The 24,422-nt window shown below is 44.6% G+C and overlaps 1 protein-coding gene across 2 annotated transcripts; it reads right to left on the reverse strand.

Annotated features, from left to right (window-relative positions):
- Window positions 1–224: 224 nt before the first annotated feature.
- Window positions 225–23,646, reverse strand: LOC144159057 (folylpolyglutamate synthase, mitochondrial-like). Of its 2 annotated transcripts, none has more exons than XM_077690314.1 (12): window positions 23,288–23,646; window positions 20,480–20,611; window positions 20,274–20,392; window positions 18,688–18,799; window positions 18,533–18,604; window positions 17,193–17,254; window positions 15,934–16,114; window positions 13,419–13,581; window positions 12,571–12,672; window positions 11,278–11,580; window positions 8,625–8,884; window positions 225–3,768 (listed from the first exon to the last, which is right to left on the reverse strand). In XM_077690314.1, the coding sequence occupies exons 1-12, from the start codon at window positions 23,318–23,320 to the stop codon at window positions 3,691–3,693; spliced, it is 1,617 nt and encodes a 538-aa protein (XP_077546440.1). In that variant the 5' UTR covers window positions 23,321–23,646; the 3' UTR covers window positions 225–3,690. The 2 variants fall into 2 exon arrangements, with proteins under 2 accessions (XP_077546440.1, XP_077546439.1); XM_077690313.1 differs by having other exon boundaries at window positions 23,138–23,646.
- Between the last annotated feature and the right edge of the window lie 776 nt (window positions 23,647–24,422).

Genomic DNA, 24,422 nt, shown 5'->3' on the forward strand with positions numbered 1-24,422 from the left:
TCAGTCAGCCCAAGGAGTTCAGAAACCAATGCCCTAACATTCTTCAATATTGGTCACTGTGAACTAACCAAAATTGTGCCAATGTGTGCAACCAAGTTTCACACGTACCTCAGGGTGCGTTATTTGTTATCTTTCAAATATTTTAGGGAATTTACTGCGTGATACGCAGTCTCATTTTCCACGGCATCCACTAATGCTGACAAATTAATGACACAAAACAAGTGCACGTGTGAAGTCACGTTTATTAAATGCTTCTTAAAATGGCTTTAACGTCACTTAAAGACCTCTAGGCAACGCGCATCAGTGTTTTTCAGCAAGAAAGTCCAAGAGCTGCCTGTAACGAGGACCATGCGTGCACCGATGAATATCGGGCGGGTGGCCTGGACTCCCCTCTGGATCACAGCAATCTCAAATGCAGAATGCATTCGCACGACGGATAAAGCCTGCCAAAGCAGTCTTCTCAGTACGTTTTTGTTTCAGACTTTATTGGCAGCTGAAGCAAGTCCCTTGAAAACACATGGCCTTGTTGAGAGAGCAACATGTGCTGACGATTACCTATCTCCAGAATCTCGAACGCTGGCACAAATTTCCCGGACGTCTCTAATTCACAACAGTCATTGTGACAAACACACTATCTACGGTGTAAAAACCAAAGAGCTGAGTGAAAACAAGCTAGCTAGAAAAGAGCGAAACAGAGCGTCCGGCACAGGCAATCTCTAGATTTTCTCGTCCAACCTGTCCTGGACAAACCACGCATTGAGTGTCGTCGAAGCTGTAGCGATTTCCTAACGTTTTCAGCACTCTCTTGGCACTGAACGAAGATTCCCTTTTTACTCTCCATCCAAGTGCTTGCAAGGGGAAACTAGGCAAGGATGTCTTCTGATTGCTTTGTTCAGAGTTTGTTTGTCATCAGCGTCGATAATCGTAACACAGAGAGAGTTTTATTACTACAGTTGAACCCCTTTATAAGAGACGCGTATCGGGGAGCAGTTTGTGTCTCTTATACGAGATGTCTCTTGTAAGCAGGGAACCATGTTTTCACTTACTAATCAGACCCTAGTTCAATGTGGGCACTGTATGACTAAAATAAGCTCAAAAAAACGCTAACACATGTTGCAAAAGATTCATTCTAATTTATGTTTGGCCCCCAGAATTTATGAAACAGTTATGAATCTTTGTTTGCTTCACGACTGTATTTACACTGTTTTTACAACCGATTCCACAAGCTTTTGGAAGATGAATCGTAGATGTTGAGTTCACAAGTCTGATGAATAGCCAGAGCGCACAGCTTCTTCGGCTGTGTGCTCAGGCTATTCATTACGCTTGCAGGACTCAACATCTGCGATGCTTCTTGATTGGTAGCTACGCGAATGGGAGAGCCCGCATGTGCGGTCGCGCTCCAATGGATGGCAGTAAGCTTCAACCACTTCTGCAAGTTGCATTTCCATTGGCAGGGCTCCCCATCGTCATTTCATAGCTGACTGGAGCACTGTGTGTTTGCTGCAGTTGTAATAAATAGCGACTGCAGGCGTCTGTCATCCACCTGTGCTTCCACAATGGAAGCAACTGCAATTAGTCACTGGTGGCACTGCATCTGGAGTTAAAATGTCTGTTACATGTGAGATTATTGATTAAAGTTCAAAGATGACTCGTCCCTTATAACCAACTGTCTTCTACATCCGATGTCTGTTATAAAAGAGGTCAATTTAATGGGAAGATAGGGCAGCCAACCATGAGGGTGAACAGTGCCTCTTATACCCATTTGTCTCTTACATCCATGTCTCTTATAACGAGGTTCAACTGTATCTCGTGATTGAAACAGATGGCACAATTTCATGGAACTGACTCAGAATGTGCATGGGAATTTGTGACACAGCCCAGCGAGCTGCAGATGAGTAGGCACACACATGAGATGAACTGGCACAGGTTGGATGTGATTGACTAATTTTTGGTTTCATCCTACCCTCAGTAAATAGCACTCCATGGCTTGGCGACTCCTGCAAACAAAACTGCACCCCGACCAGGTTGTGGGCAGTCACTGTTACCCCAGGCAATATACTGACAAAAGCCACCAGTGTAAGGACAAGGCAGACCAAGCGCACATGCTGTGGGCCTGTCCACAGGCAACCACGTTAGGCCGCAACATCACTACATTTAAACCTGGATATAACGGAGTTGATTAAAATTCGCAATTTTTCGTTACACGAGGTTTTCGTTACATCGCAGGTTTCGAGTTAAGGCTCTCGTGAATGAAGCAGAAACAACACCAAAATGCTAGACATCAGTGAAGGTGAACTCACCCTTTCAAGGGCTTACTTCACAGCGAAAAACTGCGTGATTTCAGCCTGCTGCTTTCCCACGAGCTTAGAAACTGCACAGCACTCTCCAAGAAGCAAGGTCACTTACCCCGTATTTACAAACGTTTACCCCGTATTTACAAACGTTTACCCCGTATTTACAAGCGTTTACCTCATATTTACAAACGTTTACCCCGTATTTACAAACGTTTACCCCGTATTTCAAACGTTTACCTCGTATTTACAAACGTAACTTAATTACAAACGTAACTTAAGAACCACTTTTGCTTTTGAGACTTTTCGATTGACGAAACTTAAGGACGCCTTTTCGCGAACTTTACGCTCTTTTGCGCACTCAAAATTAGTGAGAAGGTGCCAGCAGGAATACTGTACGGGGCAGCAATGTTATACTTTATCGCCGGCGGAGACGGCATTTAAAATTGCGAGATTGTCTTGGAAAGACAAAACTTTTCGTTTTCTGGCAGCAGAAACTATCACCGATGAACCAACACCACAGCACTGGCACGGCCATGGGAGTGGATACACGCGGCTACACGCCGACTGGCAGGCCTAGCACCAAACCAGCACAGCGCTCGCACGTGCAAACGCACGGCCGTTAGCGGTACGGGTGAAATTCGCTAAATCAGTGCATTTCTCTAGCCAATTTTTAAAAAAAGAGTTCAAAAAACCTTAACTCATCAGTGTAGCGGATTCATTACATCAAAGTCAACCGTCGCAACGCTTTCGTTACATCGAGGTCACAAAAACATGGGTTTCAGTGGAGGCTGGCAAAGGGGAATAGAAAAACTTTGTCGAATCCACGAGTTCGTTACATCCAGGTTTAACTGTACTAGAGATTGTATTGCTCCGCTCTGACCCTGTGAAGCATATCGGGGCCATTCAGCTGGCCCAATGTTCTGCTACAGCTCAGGGCTGTTGGCCAACGTCCATAACTACCACTGTCACACAATAATGTCAATTCTCTCTCTTGAAAACTTGGGCCTTTTATTACAAAGATATTACACGAAAGTATTTATTTGCTTGTGTATGCAACAACCTAGCACTGTGCAGCCATTCGTATCTGTTTTTATATTATTTTTTGTATGTAGCCTGTATTTTTTGTAGCCTGTGACTCTTGGCAATGCCCTACCTTGTAATAGTATCACTTTGTGAGTACGAGAATAATACTGTTTTTAGTTGTTTCTGAGTGCCTATACGTACAATACTATTGAGTATTGTATTCTTTTTGTATATTTGTATTGATTGAAGCAACAGTTACCCGTAGTATGTACCTTGCAGGGACCTTGCAATGAAGACGTATCGTTGTCAGCATCACTTTCTAACTGAAATATGGAGGGACGATGGATTCCTTGAATGTGCAAGTCCATATGCACTACGCACGCAATGCGAGGTCAGGATTCACTAGTGACATGACTCCACCAACAAGGAGAAGACTTCCGGTTGCCAAAACCTGAAAGATGAAAGCATATTCATAAAAACTTTGTTCAGCAAATGGATCTAGCTGCCCAACCTCATGGCAAATCATCATTACGATATAAGTGGTGACACCATTAGTTGGGGCCAACCATAACTTTGTGAGTGGTACGTGATCCATAAGTTGAGTAAGCAACGCCAGTAAGAGCCCAGGTAAAAGGTCTTCCTTATGCGAACAACTACAATACTCCACCAAAGCAACTTTCGGCTTCTCCCGTATACTTTTGCTGTTTGCAGAGGAGAAAACAGGTCAAGTAATTGGCTCTCGAGTCTGCAGGCCAGGAGATTTGATCTAACTATGGACACACTGGCATCATTTTTTTCTACATTTATAACCTCAATTATACACACTTGTAAAAAGATGAGTGTGCACTTCTATGGTGCTGAAAACTGCCAGATTACTCCTTTTCCTTTGTCAAGAATTGAGTATTTCAAAACTGCACACTCAGCCCAATTCGGCACTTCCATAAGCAGCAAAAAATGTGTTCCTGTCGGTCAACAGCTACAAAATTACAGGAGACACTTAAAACTTCCCAAGAATGTGAAGGCGAACGCCTAGTTAGATCTTCTGTAGCTCTGCTCTCAAACTTTCCGCTGAACTTTGCAGCCACACCAGCCACCATTCGACCGGCCTTCTGCAAACATCTCCCTTTGAACCTCATCCCACTCATTGCTTGCCATCTCCAGAAGCCTAATATTCAGCCCCGTTGGCACCTTTACCTCTTAAGGAGGATCGTATAGCACTTGAGGCAGCGGCCTGACGTCCTCTGGCACTTCTGTCTGCCTTTTCCAGCGCACTCAGTGTCGCCCTTTCTGAAAGCTTTTCTACGACCGTGCTCCCGAACTGCTGTTTCCGTTTCCCGGCGCGCAATCCCTGGCTCATGCTCACTCCAACCACAACTTTTTTTTGTACCACCAGTTTTCTGTACTGCACAACGCGCATGACTGAAACATAGCTGTAATTAAGGCTTTCACCTCAAAATGTCTACAATACTGTTCACGTCGTGTTAACAAGACTCCCTTACAAGAGCGAAAATGTATTTTGTGTTTCGTCTCTTCCTCCGCGGTCGATGCCCTCCATCTAGTTCGATGTAACCGACCGACCAAACCGGCATTAAAAAAAACCCTCGACCTCACTTAAAGATTAAAGCAGCAGTTCTGATCGTGTCACAATGCCCTTTGGTGGTTTTAAATGAGAAGTTAATAAGCTATGGTAGAAGGCCCACAAGAAACGGTACTGTCAACCTGGTGTCTATATTGATCTGTTTATTAAAGGGGCCATGAAGACCAAATGCAACTTTGTTCAGCTTGAAAGAACTAGGGTTTGGTGAATCGCTCGGGGCCGTTCCAGCCACGAAAGACTTTTTAACCAAATAAATGCAGGAAATATGAACAAACTTTCAAACTTTGTGCAACAGTGATGCATTATGGGCAGAGGTGACATAATACGGGCCTTTGCGTCCAAGTGATACGCTCAAATGAAATTGGAGGCTCTACTACAATCGCCCAGTCATGCTTCTTGGTGCTGGCTTATACCGTATTTTCGCGCGCATAACCCGCACCAGAAATGCGAAAATTTCGGTGGCAAAGTAGGGGTGCAGATAATATGCAGGGTTTTTTCTTAAGTGCAGCTTCACAGCAATGCACGTTGTGCTGTGAAGCGCCTACGCAGCAACACTGGCAAAGCCTTCCATGGCAGCGATTGCGCAAAATGTACAAGGACAAGGGAGAAAAAACAAGAACGAGCACTCTCTATCAACTGAATTTATTAGTAAATTGCAACTTTCACCTTGCAGTCAGTGTATTCTACTTGCTAAATACATGCTTTTGCTGTCTACATAGCGTGTTGTTTGAGCAGTAGTTTTGGCGCAGCCTTTCCTGTATCAAATGTGCGGGCAATACGCGAGGATTTTTTTTTCTTTTCCGGTGGGCTGAAAGTGGGGGGTGCGGATTATATGCAGGGGCTGGTTATACGCGCTAAAATACGGTACCTGTGCCACACATACAGGAAAAATGACATTAAGAGTTTAAGGCCTTAAGACGCCGAATGACATTATTTGGGCGAGCTCTGCTACACGTGAAAACACAAAGACATTAAATGTGCCAGGTATGATGGCGATAATGACCAAAAACAGAAATGCACTCGTATTTCAGAAGTTTTTAACGTAAAGAAAACGTCTCACAAAGGTAACAATGTTGTTTGGCATGGAAACCATTATGAAAAATAGTGTTTTCTAAAAAAATGATGTGAACCGTTTCTGAAACTGGATTCAGCAACCACCGTTGCCTGCCAGCAGTAGCCAAATCCGAAAAATTCAAAACAACGAATAACACGATCTTTTGACTTTTGTCGCTGTTCTAGTGAACTTCATCTTCTTCAGAACTTCGCCACCAAGAGTGCACAAAAAATCGTCTTATTTCGAAGTTCAGCTACCTTTCCGAGTAAACACTGGTGCTGAGAGTTTCGTTGGTTTCATTTGGTGCCAACTGTATTTGAGAGTAGGCAGATTTAAGGCATTCGTGAAGGCGAATGAGTTGTGCGGAACTTCTTAAACCAAAAATGACATTTGAGTGAATGGCATTAGACTTTTGTGTGTAGCAGCGAATTAATGGCACTAAAACTTAAGGCATTAAGCACTTAATGTCATTTTTCGTATACATGTGGCATGGGTATTAGGTTGACAACTGCCAATCGCACGAACCAGATAATCTGAGGTCATAAAGAAATCACTGAAAGTGACTGGGGGGTTGCCACTGCTTCATGCACCTTCTTTAATATCTCTATTGTTTGTTTGAACTTTGCGATTGGTACCATTATTATCAGGACAAAGCAGCCTTTTAATGAACTGAACTTGTATTTAATCTTTATGGCCCCTTTAATGAGTACTGACACGAAATTTTGGTGTTACGTTTTTTTCGTGGCTATAGGCATCTACGAGCCTTCTAATCATAAAATGGTACATTAGATTGTCGAACGCAGCATAAATAATTACTTGCAGCTCCGCTTATTCAGGTCACTTTCGGTTTCGTTAAAGCGAACACTCAAGGCAGCCACCATGACGAGAAGGCGCATTTGACGTCACTGGTCTCATCGCACCACAGCTGATGCCAGTCCGGGCATGTGCGCACATGCCAGACCAGCCCGACTGGCCTAGTCGCACGTGATGCCCATCCCAAAAACTGCGACGTGATGCACAAGGCTTTTTTTCTTTTTGGGAAAAGTGCGCCCCAACAGCACTGCGGCCGCTTCGATACGTCGCGGGAGCCCTGACGTCGGCTGTTTGGGTCGAAGCTCAGATGATGTCACGAGCTCACTCGATGGCACAGATGAGCTTTCCGTGCGCCCAAGGATTAAAATCGATTCAAAATATGTTCTACTGAACAGTAACGGTTCAAACTTCCGAGGGGGTAACTCCATATACCGTATTTACTCGCGTAATCCTCGCACTTGCGTAATCCTCGCACCCCTAATGTGAGCCACCAAAACTTGGATTTTTTGGTTCCTCGCATAATCCTCGCACCCCCAACTTTGCAGCGGCGAAAGTTGCCTGCTCGCGAAACCCGCATGGTGCACGCGCTCTCAAACGCGCGCCCTCCCCCGCCGCCTCTCCGTTCGGCGGAGAGCGCTGTGTATCCAAGGCCATCCAGGCGCCCTAAGAACCTGCATGGCTACACCCTAACAGTGCTAACAGGCGCCCTAACACGCTACTCCCACTGTCCTTGAGCCGGTTTCGCGTGCGCGTAACTAGACGTTCGCGTAGCCCGCTGGCGTGTCGTCGTGTCGCCGTCGTGGTCTTGTCGTTGAGCAGCAGCAGTCAGTGAGTCATTCGCGTCAGTGGTGGATAGCTCGCTGCCATTTTGAGAACTTTTTGATCTCGTTGTTTTGTGCTTGGTGCCGCTTCGCCATGGATAAGAACGCTAGCTACACTGCCGCTTTCAAATTGAAAGCGATAGAGCTGTTACTGGAGGCGACGAGATATGACGACGACGAGATAGGGTGCGCGCCAGAAAGCAAAGGCGGCAATTTCATGATCGCTGATCGACGGGAGACTGTTTACGTTAGAAATAATAAAATAAAAAGAAACAGCTGCTGTTGGCAACACTGAGCTTACATATACAAAAAACTACCGCTACATTTAGCGGGATTGGCAGAAGGCAAATTGGCAACACTGTGCACCGGATTTTTTTTTCCCCGCATAATTCTCGCACCCCTAATTTCGCATTGACTTTTCCGAAAAAAAAGTGCGAGGATTATGCGAGTAAATACGGTACAAAGGAAGCTCGTTACATAGTTATCTGAGCTTTGAAATTTCGTGTTAGTACTCGTCTAAAACTTAGCTGTACAGTAAAACCTCGTTAAAAGAGACACTCTTACAAGAGACACTTGGTTACGAGAGACATTTTAGTGAAAGCGGTTTGGTTGGTTTTCCTATGTTCACTATGTTAGCAACATTGCATACAACAGAGACATTATTACAAGAGACACGTTTTTTGGTTCCCTTGAGTGTCTCTTGTAACGAGCTTTTACTACTTGGTGATGCAGGTTGGGATTGCAGTAAGCCAGTAAACGCCTAGTAAGCCCTCAATCCGTCTGGCTTGATTTCAGGCCATTTTTTGCACCTAGTAAGCCCACATTTGAAAAACAACGAAATTCCCTGCATTGTCTCTACAGTGTCAACTCCCTTCCTTTGCTGTGTAGAAGAAACTATTTTGCAGGGGAGCGATTTCACACGTGTACCACTCGTCCAGCCCAAACTTCTGTTCTGGACTTTATTTCGGTATTGCCTGGTTCGAAACAGTACAAATACAGCCACAATCTAATCGTGCACCCACCTGAATGTGGACAGGAGGCGTCGACTGCTTGGCACAGTTTTGCTGCTCCTGAATCCAAGTCACAGCTTCGGAGAGGCAAGGGAAGACCAGGCAAGTGGTCTCGGCACTGCCGTCAGAACAGTTGCCGGCAAAAGTTGGAGCGCTGCCGCCATCGAACAACCCCTCTTCACGCTGGTTCGACACCAGGTGGCACCAGGCATGCATGTTTGCTTCGCATTTGGCCCTCTCAGCAAGCTTATCTACAGGGATGTCAGTCTGGTCTGCAAGAGAAGACGTCGAAGATTAACACGGCGTTTGTTCTGCCAGAAATCAGAGAGCAAATAACAATTTTAATTACCGTACTTTCCGGTGTAAGTCGCTTTTTTTTTCTGAAATTTTCGTTGGTGCATTTTATCCACCGCAACAATGTACTTTTGCCGCACTTTCAAATGAACTGATCATTGGTGAGTTTACCCGATTAACAAGTGCGTTTTGTTCACCGGTGCGTCTTTTACACTGGTGCGACTTAAATGCTTTTTTTTGGGGGAAAAATGTCGTTTTGAGGGAGGTGCGACTTATACAAAAGTACGACTTATAGACCGGAAAATACGGTATGCACTGGTCTTGTCAATAGAGAACTTGAGTGCAAAACACAAGTACTACACCTAATTACCCTTGGTTTTAAGCTAAGCTATAGGCACGCAACAACTGAAGTTCACCAATCACTCAGCCATTTACAGAATTTTTTTTTTTTTCTTCAAGCGTTTCCACGGGCATTTTTGTTTCATTGGTCATCGCAAATTTCACGCTCCCAGCTTTTTTCTTTTTATTCATAACTACTGAACTAAAGGCAACTGTGGCTGTCACGACTGGATTTGTCAACGTTAAACGCTGGACATCTCATGTTATCACAGCTTAAATGAATAAAGAAAATATAAAGTTCAAATGCACTTGCATTGGTACAAACGACTTTTTAATACAAGAGCACCATTTTATTCTTGAGTCACCACTCAAGGAAGACTGCATGCCATCATTCCACCCTTTACAATGCGCGTTTTTGCTGCACAATTTCATGCCTGTCGAACCTTTACGCAACACAGAAGGGAACATAGCAGCCACTGTAGGCTTCCTAATATTAACACAATTTCCTGTTCCCTCTTCAAGAGTGATAGAATTTCGGAACACACATAGCCTACATTGAAGTTACTGACTTCAAACTAACTAGCAAATTAAAAACGCAACTTCTTTTTCCTCAAGACTCGAATAAAAGTTGCCAACAAGAACAAGTAATGGTTATTCTCTACCGTTCCATAAATGTGGAGCACTTCAACAACACATTTCAAGCTATAGCGTGTGTGAAAAGGGGTTTAGTTATGGCTACCGGTTCCCATTTATTTGATGTAAACTCTGTGAATCAGAAAGTGAAGAGTATGAGGGTTAATATTTATGAAATCAAATTTCATAGACAATAAAATTATCCTTATATTAAAACGATAGAATGGACCTTCCAGAGGTTACTACAAATATGCGAAGTATACCTTGGCTCAACCGCAGGAGTACATATACACTGCAATTGACTGCGTATTCATCTGACTTCAATTAAAACTATTCTGTATGATATTACTAGCACTTTCTCATAACCGCATGCCTTCTCTATGCAACTGATCTACATGAAGACTGCCCAAAATGAAAATATATCAGCGTTTACAACCTTTATATGAAAATATAAAGGCTGTAAATGAAAATATACGAGCCTTTCTCAAAATATTTGTTACTTTGAAACAGCAGATAAGCGAGTGCTTAACGGCTCAAGCTTTAATAAAATTAGGCATGCTAATAAACATGTTTACAAGCATTAAACACGACGCAGTTTGTCAAATACATTGAGAGTTGAATTACGGCTGTTTAGTGCGATCATGCACTTCACACTGAATGCCGTAAATATGTGCATTCGTATCCACAAACTGTGTAAAATAATTGTTTCTTTTAAGCTGGAGAAAAGGTGCTTCTAATGTCACCAGAATAACCAAGTTTTGCGCATTAACTAACTGTGATTAGCAGCTGAAGGATATGCTATTTGTATTAAATTATGTCCCAGACCAGGAGCCATGATTCTTTCCCACAAACATATAAGAGAGCATTTAAAGAGGCCGCAATAGAAACAGAACAAACATTATTTTTAAATAGCAATTAAGGGCATCTGTAATGATACCAACCTGATCATCTGTGTGTCTGGGTGCTTCCCGAGGGCAATGTGACTTAATTTCCTTTAGTGCGTGTGTGTAGACGTACGAAAACCTGCCGCAGTGGCACAGTGGCTAAGGTGTTGCGCTGCTGAGCACAAGGTCGTGGGTTCGATTCCCGGCCACGACAGCCGGTTTTCTGATGGAGGTGAAAAGCAAAAACGCCCATGTGCATGAGATTTCGGCGCACGTTGAAGATCCCCAGGTGGTCAAAATTAATCCGGAGCCCTCCACTACACGCGCCTCATCGCCTGCGTTGCGTCGGCGCGTTAAACCCTACATCGATCAATCAATTAATCAATCAGACGTATGAAAGCCACAGCCTTCAGCAATTTTGTGAATAGCAGAACCTTACACAGCCTTTTCTGTTTTGTTTTCTACATCTATAATTTATCGCTTTGATGGAGCGACAGGCAGGGGGGTGTCCTTACCAGCGTGAGGATTGTTGGTGATGCCCAGGCGGTTGGGAGAGAAGAGGGCCACGTCGAACGGCTCGCCTGCGAGAAGCGAGAGCAGGACCTCCGGCCGACGGTCCCCACGACAGTTGAACAAAAGCATCCGTCGAACTTTAACCTCTGCCCCCAGAGAATGTTGCTCAGCAGCTGAAGCTTCGCGCCACCAGCGAATACAGCACTGTAAAGATTCCTCAGTGTGGGCGCCGTCCAGGTAGAGTGTCAGGCCCCGGCCACAAGGAACTGCCTGGCACCTTCCAGGCCACCGGCATTGCTCCAGGCCTGCGTTCAGAAGGTCAATGCGGTATCGAATATAAATTAAGGTGGGGACACTGGTCTTAAAACAGCTCCTTTTAATTTTCCAGTAAACCTTGTGAAACTTGTCAGTGTTCCTGTTTTTTCCCCACTGATTTGAATTATGCCATTATTTTTTTTTTCAGCTGGTCAATTAGTTCCCAAGATAATTAGGGATAATTAGCCATTTTTGGTCAAACAATAGACAAAACAGTGTTGGTCATAAAAACTGTAATCTTTATATTTTCCAATTATATGACCCCTGGTGAATGCAATAATTGAAGCAGTTTTTTGATGCATCGCTTGGAACTAATTTTACAGCTCATAAACTTTGGTGGCACCAGTGGCAGGGAACCATTTCGAGAGCCCATTTCAAACACCGAAATTTAATGCAAAATTAGCTCTTTGTAAAATTAGAGTAGCGCTACAACCAAGGTAACGATCGACTATGATTACCGGCCAAGGCATAGCCTAATACCCTTCAGTTGCAAAACGTGTGCCTCCTGCTTTATTAAAGGGAACTAGGAGTGGCAAGACTTAAACAAAAGTGGCCCATATAAATATTGCGCGATGATGTCACTGCATTTTTCTCCATTCAGCAGTGACAATTTCCACGTTAACCTTTGTAATATACACGCGTTATTTTGTTCCTCATTCGTGTTCTGACGTGTCGCCAGAACTAACGAAAAACTTTGGTCAGCGCTCTATCTATTCAGCCTGCGTTGTCCTTGACCATGCTGATCGAAAAGCCGTTTAACTCTCTAAGGAAAAATAAGCAGCATTGACTGCGACGGTCATCTTCACAAGTCGCTGTCAGTTGACAGTCAATTCACAGCCCATTTTCTCATTCTCAACACCCAAAGTCCCAGCTAGCACTCAATTTTTCTGCTATTCAAATTAAATAATACGGGCGGGCAGATAAGATAGCATGATAAAAAGCGTTGCAAACATAAAAAATGTGATAATGCGGACCCTCACCTTCAGCCATGGTCTTGGAAATCTGGAAAGAGGGAGCAATGACAGGAAGGTTGTTGAGCCCAAGCCATGCTTGTTCAGTGACTTCCTCTGCCGACTGTTTCACTGCCAAAAGGTTCAGAATATGGAAACAGTTCTCGTGTTGCCTACTTGACCCAAATTAAAAGAAACTTCAGAAACTCGCAAGTGGGAATTCTCGAATAAATGCTTCAGCTGGTCGACTACAAAATGAACCCCTCCTAAAATAGGCTTCACCACTACATGTACATGCATTGCTTGGTAGGCATTTGTCCAGGTGCCGTATATGCAGCCTCACACCAAGGTGGGAAGGCCCTAGTGCCCTCTGTTGAACGATATCCTGTTTATTCCAATAAAACACTATATACCGGGCTCCTTTAGGGTAGGCTTCACTGCTATACATAAATGCTTTGCTGGGAAAACAGCTCTTCAGTACAACTGGGCGGTCGTGTACGAAATTATGAAGACCCTAGCCTGTGCAGTCTATGAAGCACTATATGCTGAGCCCCTTAGAGTTAGCTGCACGACTGTACACATGTGCCTCGCTGGAAAGACATCTCTATATAGGGCATCCAATATGGAAATATAAATTCCCTAGCGCCTTTTATCGATAGCATTATCTTATGCAGCAGAAGTGTAGCACTCATCAAGGCTTATAGACGGGCAGACATGTCTTCTCGTTTAATTCACATCAAAATGCCAAGCACTGAAGAAATAAGGATCTCATCAAGGCTTACAGGTGGACAGACGCGTTTTCTCGTTTACTTCACAACGAAATGTTCAAGCATTGCAGAAATAAAGATGTCGGTCATTGCCATCTAGATACCACGCACCACTGCCTGCCAAGGCTTCTGGGGAGTGTTTGGCCAGCCAGGCTCTGCACAGCTGTAGAGCCAGGGATGCATTTCCCTGCTGTTCTCTCCCGGAAATCCCAAGCCGACAGGGTGGAACGTCCCATTCGTACGTTGACAGCGGTGGAACTAACCTGATGGAGCACTGCACGGGACGCACAACAAAGCAAGAAAGAAAGGTCGTGGGATAAGCTCGTTTTCATTCACCGTACTAGCCAAGAAGCCAATTTTAATTCAATTGACAAATGAAAAATAGTGCGCACTGAAGTGCTTTAAGGGGACACACTGGTCTTAAACAACTTCTTTTAATTTTCAAGTAAACTTTGCGAAACTGGTCAGTCTTGCTGCTTCTCTCCAAGTGATTTCAAATATGCCTTTTGAGCTGGTCAATTAGTTCCCAAGATAATTCGAGATAATTAGCCATTTTTTAAATCAAACAATGGACAAAACAGTGTTGGTTTAATCAAACAATGGACAAAACAGTGTTGGTCATAAAACTATAATCATTGTGTTTTCCAATACTATGAACCCTGGTGAATGCAATAATGGTGAATGGTGAATGCAATCGATGGTAATCGATGTGCTGTGTGCCATGTGTCCAGTAGTGAAGGAGAGCGCAGAGGTTGTGAAAAGCAGGTTACAGCAGTAAAAGCATGGGGTAGGGCAGTAAGTGCAAGAGCCTAATTGATTCGGTTTTTTACTATTTCAGGAAGTTCAGCTGCGAGTCTGCAAGCTCAAGCGTACAAAAGCATTATTTTGTCGACTACTTTTAATAATATAAGGTTGTATTTCCATGAATCGAAGCAGTATTTTTGATGCATCGCTTGGAACTAGTTTTACAGCTCATGAAACTTTGGTTTCACCAGTGGCAAGAAACCATTTTGAGTGCCCATTTCAAACACCAAAGTTTAATTAGCTGTAAAATTAGTTCCAAGCGATGCATCAAAAAACTGCTTCGATTCCTGCATTCACCAGGGTTCATAGTATTGGAAAATATAAAGATTACAGTTTTATGACCAACACCATTTTGTCTATTGTTTGACTAAAAATGGCTAATTATCTCTAATTATCCTGGAAACTAATTGACCAACTAAAAAAATAATGTCATATTTGAAATCAGTGGGGAAAAAGCAGCAAGACTGATAAGTTTCGCAGTTTTCTTAAAAAATTAAAGGAAGCTGTTGTAAGAACAGTGTCCCCCCTTAAACAGAGTGTAGAACGGTGGTGTCAGTATGCTTTACTAGGCATATATATAATGTACACTTCATTTTAATACACCTTAGGTCTGAAATTGCACAAGCCTACCTATCTTTTCCTTCTATCATAATCATCCATTTCACTTAGTGTACAAATGTAACTTATGTACTACGTTTGTTATACATAATTATAGGTTGAGCACAAATTCCCAAGTTAAATAAAATGTACTGAAAAATGATCCTACGAATTTTAACAAGTGCTGCCAGAAATAATTTTGGCTTCTTTCATCGGTCACAGGCTTGGCTCACTACTACACGTTCCAATTCTTCAGCCAAGACTACTGGTTCACCCATAATTCTGGACGATAATCTTGCACAGAGTTAATAAATGCAAAAAAAAAAATCCTTTCTTTGTGCAAGGGCACACACGTAACTTTTGTGTGACAATAATGACTGAAGTCGCTGACAGCGACTGAATTCAATAAGCTAAGTTTTCTCGTTCAGAGAAGACTCCAATGCTGGAAAGAGGTGTGTCTTCAAAGACGATATTTATGGTAAACTGGTCTTTGCAGCGGATCCACGAATCCCTCGCTGGTGGGGTTAGCGCACCAGTTATACCAAATTTCACCATTTTCAGCTTTTATTTCAAGGACATTATACTATTCAAGACTGACTTCAATATCACACTGCTCAGCCTAACCTAACTTCAGCATTTTTCTTTGAGGGCTGCAAATAATTTCGGATTGCTATGTAGTTTGGTAGTTGAGAGACACTTTCGACGTAGCCCAGAGAAGTTAGGCAGGTAAGCTCTAAAGCTGTATTCTAACCCAACAAAATAGACATTGTACAAATCGAGAATCTTAGTAAAGTGCCCCCGATAAATAAGAAAAAGGTGACCGACTTGAACGAGAGCCCCGTGTAAACCAGACAATAAGTCGAATGGGATTATAGGTTGACCCCTTAACTCGAGGTGAATAAAAAAACAAAACAAAAATTCGCAATGACTGCTTTATAAGAAAATGCAGAACTCCTTACAAATTTTTTGGGGGAAAATCTTGACCTATATTCCAGATACAGCATGCACTGGCACTTGCACTGTTCTCATGCCTTCAACTTTTCACACATTACATTTACCAACCTGTCTACACACTCCAATTGACACTCACGTGCCATTTAGAAAAGAATGATTCGGCACTGCAAACAAATTCCACCCACAACTTAACAAGAACAATCGTCGTACAGCTAATTCGAAAGGAGTGGTGGGCACCCGCTACAAAGTGTACAACACATTGTGTACGCACCCCCTTTTCGAGGGCCCTTTCAACGAGGACACCGAGAGCCTTCTCAGGCTGGGGTAGCGTGAAGGCCGGGCAGCCTTTTTTCAGGATGCCAGCCTTGTGCCAGGCTATCTCCTGCAGGCTCGAGCCAAGAACACTAGTGTGGTCCAGGCCCAGGGATGTGATTCCCACCACCGAGGGCTGCCTACGGTGAAAGAGTTTGGGGAAACTCCCTGGACCACTCCTTGGTAGTATCTGATACCCCACAAGCTGTGGTGCAACAATGTACAAAATAGACGGGCAATACGTCTGTTCCAGCTCTAAGGTGTTGGTGGTACACGGCGTATTGTCAAGCAACACACCAACTTCTACAAAAACTGCTCAACAACCTCTCAGGACGCCGGTTCGATTCCCGGCCACGGCAGCCACTTTTCCGATGGAGGCGAAAAGCGAAAACGCCCGTGTGTACAAGATTTCGGCGCATGTTAAAAATTCCCAGGTGGCCAGAATTAATCCGGAGCCCTCCAATTCATCGCCTGCGTTGCGTCGGCGCATTAAACCCTACAATCAGTCAATGAATCAATAAACAACCTCACGTATCCTCATGCGTGACTCTCATGGTTTTTTGCGTTGAGCTTAAAGTTGCACACTAGCACTGTTTTTGCCATTAAACTTAGCTATGGTTGTTGATTGTGCGAGCACCGCCATAAGAATGGTAATCGATGTGCTGTGTGCCATGTGTCCAGTAGTGATGGAGAGCACTGAGGTTGTGAAAAGCAGGTTACAGCACTAAAAGCATGAGGTACAACAGTAAGCACAAGTGCCTTAATTGATGCGGTTTTTAACTATTTCAGGAAGTTCAGCTGTAAGTCTGCAAGCTCAAGCCGACAAAAGCATGATTTTGCAGACTTCTTTTAAGAATATAAGGTTGTAGTTCCATAAAACCTGATGTCTGGGCTCTGTCGATGGTGTTGCTTTTTTGACGAGGGACGGGTAATCTCAATTCATTTGGAATCCTCCTATACACAGCCTCCTAAATGGCTTATGAGCAGCCGTGGCACATTAAACTAGGGTCTTCAGGCACCGTATATAATTGCTACTAAATTCGATTTAATAAGTTGAAATAACACAACTAAGCCCAACCTAACCCAAGATCATAATGCATTTGCTGGGAGCTTCGGTGGTAGTTCAAAGGCACCACAAAAATTTGTCATTCAAGAACATGCACCAGAGAAAAAAAATCATTACAATCTGGCATTCGGTAGATGTGCCAGTTATCTTACCTAACTACATTCGTGCTGCAGCTTTCACCACCGAGACCAACTTCAAGCACGAGCACGTCAACCTGGGAGTATCACACAACAGTTCGCACATGTCAATGCATGCAGGACGTTTGTATACAGAAATCGGTAACAGAAAAATTAAAGTTGTTCCAGTCAATGTGAAAGCTGTCGGAAGTGCAGAGCAGTGATTCACCATAATGGGCTGTAGCGCCGTTTCCCGCCCACTGCTACCGCCCAATGCAATTCAAATTTCCCGCCTTCGAACTGCTCGCGCGCCCCCTGCTTGAAACTGTGCCAGCGGTAGTTCTTGTTGTGCTTGCTTTTCCTCCCGCATGCGCCGGCGTTGCACTGCCACTTTTTTTCACTTACCGTCTAAAAACCAACCCAGCGAGCGTTCCTAACTAAATGAACGCAGATGCTGCCGGTTAATTACGCATATTCTGCCTCGAATGTACCTGCAGTTTTTTTTTCACTAAACAAAGAGATGTATGACAAGTGCCTGCAGTTCATGAGATTCGAACGCTTGTGACTATGCAAACAGCTTGGCTTTCGAAGCCTCTCTGAGACGCCGCGACGACGAAACGCCATGTGGCTCTACTTGGGTCCAGCGAGCGAGCTACAACTACAAGGCAAGCCCCTAAAGCGCTCTGCACCTAAAATGGGTATTTACGTGACAAAACACAGATGGACTGTCGGCACTGGTGGACGTTACGAGCTTGGTGCAGGTATTAGGTTGGCTAGCCGATGAAGTGCTCGACTGGCATTTTAAAGCTGAAATTGAGCTGAAGGCAATTGGAGAGAGAGAGAGAGAGAGAGAGAGAGAGAGAGAGAGAGAGAGAGAGAGAGAGAGAGAGAGAGAGAGAGAGAGAGAGAGAGAGAGAGAGAGAGAGAGAGAGAGAGAGAGAGAGAGAGAGCTCTTTGTTGAAGAAGCAGAGAGGTATGCCAGCATTTACAGTCACCTGCATGCTTCTCCGTATAAACTGTCATTTCCTCAACAAGAATAAACCATCATTATGGTTTTAAACTGATTGCTTGTAACTGCAGCTGTATCCTGCTATCACGAGACAACTGGAATTCTGACAAGGAAGTCATCTTGATTAACCCGCTCAAAAACTCTCCAATTGTATTGTATCCGCCTGGGCCAGTACTGGGCCAGTATTAAATGAATGCGAATAGTAAAACCTGGTTCTCGTCTTAAGCAGCTCCTCGAAACTCCTTAGCGGTTACCTCCAATAAATTACGTGTCTTTTCCGTATCACTCAGCAGCGAGAGCTGCTACATTTTTTTTAACTGGTTTAACCAGACAGAAATCACCCTTAACAGAACAAAAATGTACTCACATTTTCTTCAATGAATACCTTGAATGCCATCACAGTCATGAAGCGGAAATAGCCTGGCATGTCCTCTCCTTCCTATCAAACAAAAATGAACCATACAATTTCGTTCCAATAATATAATAACTAGGAGCGATACCTCGGAATCTTAATAGGCGAACCTTAGCTTCGAGGTTATCGTACACATCCCAGAAGTACTTGGCAAAAGCCTCTTCCGACAACGGCATCCCGTTTATTCGAATCCTTTCCCGTACTGCCACAAGGTGTGGAGAACTGTCGACAAAAAAAGAAAAGAAGGCAGAGCCTGTTGCCGTGATAGTCCACCGGTTATTATTACCGTATTTAAGCGCGTATAACCCGCACCAAAAAATGCGAAAATTTCAGTGGCACAGTAGGTTACGGATAATACGCGGGTTTTTGCGCAAAACATACAAGGACAGGGAAGAAAAAACAAGAACGAGCGCACTCACACAGCTTAATTTTTTTACTGAATTGTGACTTTCGTCTTGCAGTCAGTGTGTTCTACTTGCTAAATATACGCTTTTTCTGCCTACATAGTATGCGATGTGTTGCTTGAGCAGTAGCTTTGGGGCAGCATTTCCTGTCAAATGTGTGGGCAATACGCAGTGATTTTTTTTTCTTTACCGGTGCGCTGAAAGTGGGGGTGTGGATTAAATGCAGGGGTGGGTTATACGCGCGAAAATACGGTACTTGCGTTATTTGCTTCTGTGGCCCCACATTTCACCACCTGTGATGTGCTGCTTAGATTTTGAAAAAAAAAGACAGCTCAACTGTAAGTGAACAAAAATACATAGAGTGACTAAAAATGCAGGCAAACAAACTATTTTGTTTACTTGTGCATTTTGTACGTCAGTGTGCAAGCAAGCTGGTTGGTATGTGATTTTGAAATGTAGTGAACAGAATAGTGAAATGCCAAAGGGATTTTTCTAATACATCCGCTAACAGAATGCAACTGAAGAAAACAACGCTTTTGCTAAGCCCTTTTCAGCTATCGCGGCCACTTAAAAATTTTGTTTTGTCATTTTGCAACTGTGAGTTGATGTTAAAAAAAAAAAAACACTCTTCCTCTGATTTTTCACAGGTTTTGTAAGATTCTAAACCTGTAGTTGGCACGGCGTGCACCGAGTGTTTTCCGAACCTTTGCCGAGCTCAATGTTTACATAGCTTGCCGTAGCATCTGATAAATGCTGCAAGTACTTGGTTGATGCAATGCCAACGAACAAATAAATGCAGAGCGGAAACGTCAGTGGACACGAAAAAAATCGACAATTTAATACGCATCACCATCTCGAAGTTGAAATTGAAGAAATTCATCTTAACCGTATGTAGCTTTGCTATGATAGAAACAGCCAATCAAAATAGTGCCACCATAAAAATTAGCGGGAGTGAATAATATAGCCTCCAGAGTGTGTGTGTGTGTATACATGCACACACACACACATATATATATATATATATATATATATACAGTCGATCCTGGATATATCGAACTCTAAGAGGATCGCAAAATATTTCGGTATATCGATAATTCGATATATAAAATATTTTCTTTTTCACAGGATTTCCAAGGGGATGTTTGGACTGTTCGATAAATGCGATAATTTGATATATCTGGGTTCGATATATGCGGGATCGACTGTATATGTATAGAAACCCTGCTATTTTCTGCAGACCTTTGTCTCCTCCAGAAGGAAAGAAATGAACAATTTTGGTTATAGGCACTTACGTGTAGAGCCCAGTCCTGAAGCCTTGACGTCTGAGAACGCTCTCAGCAAAAGCACACGTAGATCCTTTCCCTTTCGTTCCAGCCACGTGTATTACGTTGAGGCTGTCGATATCGGAAACCTGTAGGAATAGCGAAGAGTTTACCACCCCCTCTCACAAGCAGGCGCATCCAATAACAATCATCCAATTACAATAAAAATCACAAACCTCGACACCGACAGCCTTTAAATGTTGGGGCATCTGCCAGGAGCAGAGGAAATCGGGGACGGGTCGTCCCAACGACGTCCTGAATGCCTCCTCTCTTTTGCTCTGAAGGCTGTTGAGGGCATGCACAGCATCCTGAAATGAACAAGACAGAAAAGGACAACATTCCGTACGGCTTCTCTCCATATGCGTGAAAAACACCGCTACCGCAGGTACACTTCACAACTGAAGCATATTTTTCGCATATACCGCATTTGCACGATTCTAACGCACACCTTTTTTTTCACGAAAAGTAGCATTAAAATTTGCGTGCACTTTACAATCTGGTTTAAGAACAAAATCAGCTTTCCATGTTGCCTGCTTTCATTTTAATAATGTCAGCAGGAGCTGGATAAGCCGGTTTATGAAGCACGAGGACTTTGCTACCGCAGTGGCGTACGTCAAATAATATGTCTTCTGCCAGTTATGTGGCGTCACATCTTTTACATTTGCGCATGTAGGACCGGCTTAAAATGACTTTTTTCGAATTTTCATTAGTAAAATCACCTGCATGTTACAATCGAGGGTGCGTTAGAATCGTGCAAATAAGGTAATCCGAGCTAATGGCAAAGTGTGTGCAAAACACCAGCATCACCCAAATGCAAAGCTGAAGCATTATCAAAGCCGTTGGTGTCTGAAGCTTCTGAATCCACGTAATTGTGGGAAAGAATGCCACGCAAGGGAGAAAGCACGTTGTTTGACAACACCAATCAATGATTGTCTGTACGTGTTTGAGCTGCAGACAGAAAGCGCGTCGTCTGCTCTCGCTCAACACAAAGCAGCACCCTCCTGAGAGCTACTGCTCCCATAAACCTTAACCGAATGACTTACACGCACAACCATACATGCCCAACCTTGAAGATCGTGTCGCAGGTGCATGAAGCTCGGCAATAAAAGTTCACAGCGCATAATGTACGTAATTTTACATATGCTGTGAAGTGGGTTCAAAACAAGACAAAATAATTAAACAAACAGTGAGATAGACAAATAAATGATAATGGAATAACTAGATAACCAGTGATGGCAGAAGTGACGGTTCAGTTTGTCAAACACCACTCTATTTTCTTGTGCTAGAATTAATATGCTGTCGCATCTGGTCCTAATTAACACCATGAGGAGACATCTGGGGCGGTATTCTCGTAACTGTCCCTTTTGAAAACGTCCCTTTCATCGTGACGTACTTCCGGTTAAGCAGCGAGCGTTGGCAGTACGTTTGCCGCGCTTTCGTTACGTCACTTCCGATTGTTCGCTTTTAGCCAATCAGGGCTCGCCAAAAGGGACACTTTTGAAAGGGAAGCAAATGAGACAAAACTCGAGAATACCGCCCCTGATCATGCCAAGACTGCGCAAACCAAGTTATTACCAACCCTCTTTGCGTCCGCGGTCAGTGTTCGACACAAAAAAATTCACAGCATATCCACGGGGTGAATGATGATGAGTGGGCGAAGCTCCTGAGGGGAAATCATCGGTAAAACCGTGACTCTTCAGTGAAAGTTCGCCCACTACATCTGTGTCCGAACGTAACGTCTAGAAAGTCTCGCTTAAACCGCGCGTCGGCACCTTGGGGCTGAGCTCGCCTGGTGCGTTTTGCAGACGCCTCACGAGCTCTCACTGCATCGGGGTCTGCCTGCCGATACGCGCGCTTTCTCGCCGCTTCCCGTTCTCTGACGTTTTGGAGATCCTCTTCGCGCCGCAGCCGTGCCGCTTCGCGTACAGCAGGGTCCTCGCGCCGTTGCCGTGATGCTTGGGCCTCTCGTTCTCGAACGCTGGGATCTTGGCGGCGGCGTCGCGCAGCCAGACGACACGCTTCGGCCTCCCGCTCTCGTACGGCAGGATCTTGGCGGCGGCGGCGCGCAGCTTCACGGAGCGCTTCTGCCTCGCGGGCTCGCACATCTGCAGCCTTATCCATCGGGCGACTCCGAGCGCGCGCCAACAGAGAACGGATTTTATTACAACGCTCCCCGCCATCTAGTAAACAATCCAAGAACTAAACTAGAGGTAGCCACGCCATCTAGTAAACAATCCAAGCGCATCTTTTCATCATATACAAGTACCGCCATCTAGTAAACAATCCAAGAACTAAACTAGAGGTAGCCACGCCATCTAGTAAACAATCCAAGAACTAAACTAGAGGTGGCTACATACATACGTCGAGGATGGACAGACCCACGCCCTAAGGAGCTTCGCCCCAAAAAATTATCAGCAATCAGTAGACATTATTTCAATGCAGGCAGAGTTAGTGGCCTCAGTTTCCTTGCAGCCTAATCCCTCCCCTCCCCCCTCCCTGACCCTCCAGGTCATACATACTCCAGGTATCCAAATTTCGTATGGGGAAAGGGGTGGGGGCAGTGGCCCTACTGCTGACGTCATGTAGCGCGAAATTCCAGTTTTTCCCGTTTTGCGTTTTTTTTTTTTCAGTTAAAACTCATTTCGTCGCACGCGCGCACTCAGTATATAAGTTGTTCGCCGTATCTTATCGGGACGCTTTACTTCCGGTAAAGAAACAGCAGGCGGGCTATCATTTCTTAGAATCTTGCGTGGATTCCCGCGGCGATTCCCTATCTAGGTCACAAAACAGCTAGAGTAGTCGGCGCGGCATTCGCAAACACACGTGAATCTTACCTCATAGCCACGTCTAGGCGGCGTAGTCATCGTAGAATCGGGTACCTCACCGACAGTTTCGAGTACAGTGGGCTTCTCTATTGTCGCATATCTGGCCAGATTTAATTGACAGTCCACCAGCGAGAACTTCGGCTTGAAGTTTTCACTCACTCCGTTCTGCCGCGCGAAACATGTAGCCCGCATAGAGTTAATACTACTGACTCGTAGCCCGGTCCGGAGATCACGTGCGCCGTCCACGACAACACCGCGTTCCCTTTCAATGCTGCTTTGTCACGCTCGGTTTTTCTTGGCCGTGTGCCATTAGTCGGCTTGCGTTGTGTGCACCTTGAAACGAAGTGTAGACGTACTGTGTTGGCGATACGGAAACAAGGAACTAGCGCAAAAATCGGCTTCCTCGACCGCGCAATCAAACGCGACCACGCGACTGCTTTCACAGAACAGGGAGGATCTGGGGCGGGGCATGAGCGCAGCGGCGTCATCGTGACGCGGATCGACGCGGATGGCATCATCCTGGCCTCCTGGCGGTGACACGGCCGGACTCGACTCTCCTCCGGCGCTGTCGAGTCCGGCCGTGGCGGAGAGCGCTATCAGCTCTCTCTCTCCTCTCCTGTCAACAACCTTTTCTCTCTACTGATCTCTCTCGTCTCTCTGGCCTCGTGAAGGAGAAATTCTTTTCTCCACATCAGGAAGGCGCTTCGGCATCATAAAAACAAAACTTCGCCCCGAGATCGAACACAGTCGGCCCCTGACGCTCTCGCGTCGTCTGCTCGTTTACGTTGCGCGCGGCGCAAGACGCGTGCTGCACACGATAAAACAGCCAATACGTGTCATTGTTTTTCAGTTCCGCATTTCCTCTACAGACGCAATAATCAGCGGCCGTTGCGGGTCAAAGCGCTGGTTTAATTCCACGAAACTTCTTCGCCGTGGTCACCGCTTGAGTGTGAAATTTAAGTGTTGTAAACATTGCTTCGGCGCATTGTACTTTTCTTATTCATGAGTGCAGTCGTTTGCCGTTTCGGGAACGTCAAAGGGTGCTTTTTTAAAATGGCGTGGTGGTCATTTAAACGATAAAAGTTTAATACACGGAACGGGTAAGAAGCGACAAGACCTGTGCATACCCGTGCATTTGCCACACCCTTGCAAAATTGCGCTGTGTCCTTACAGAAAGAAGAAACAAACAAAAACAATTGCACTGCACACGACCCGTGCGCTATCGCCCAAACGTTACCGGGGACGTATTTTACATCCGCAAGCGCCTGTGTGATCGAATTCTTCACGTACCTTT

The sequence above is a fragment of the Haemaphysalis longicornis genome, unplaced genomic scaffold, assembly GCF_048455015.1.
Source record: "Haemaphysalis longicornis isolate Haplotype H1 unplaced genomic scaffold, Haemaphysalis longicornis Haplotype H1 scaffold_10, whole genome shotgun sequence".
NCBI classification, from domain to species: Eukaryota; Metazoa; Arthropoda; class Arachnida; order Ixodida; family Ixodidae; genus Haemaphysalis; species Haemaphysalis longicornis.

Excerpts from the sequence above, each read along its gene's own strand:
- LOC144159057 (XM_077690313.1), bottom strand. The coding sequence starts at position 23,320 with ATGCGGGCTACATGTTTCGCGCGGCAGAACGGAGTGAGTGAAAACTTC. Across the intron at positions 12,673-13,418 it reads AGAAGCCTTGGCAGGCAGTG|TGAAACAGTCGGCAGAGGAA; the intron begins GTGCGTGGTATC and ends ACCTTTTGGCAG. Across the intron at positions 8,885-11,277 it reads CACCAACAATCCTCACGCTG|ACCAGACTGACATCCCTGTA; the intron begins GTAAGGACACCC and ends CTTCTCTTGCAG.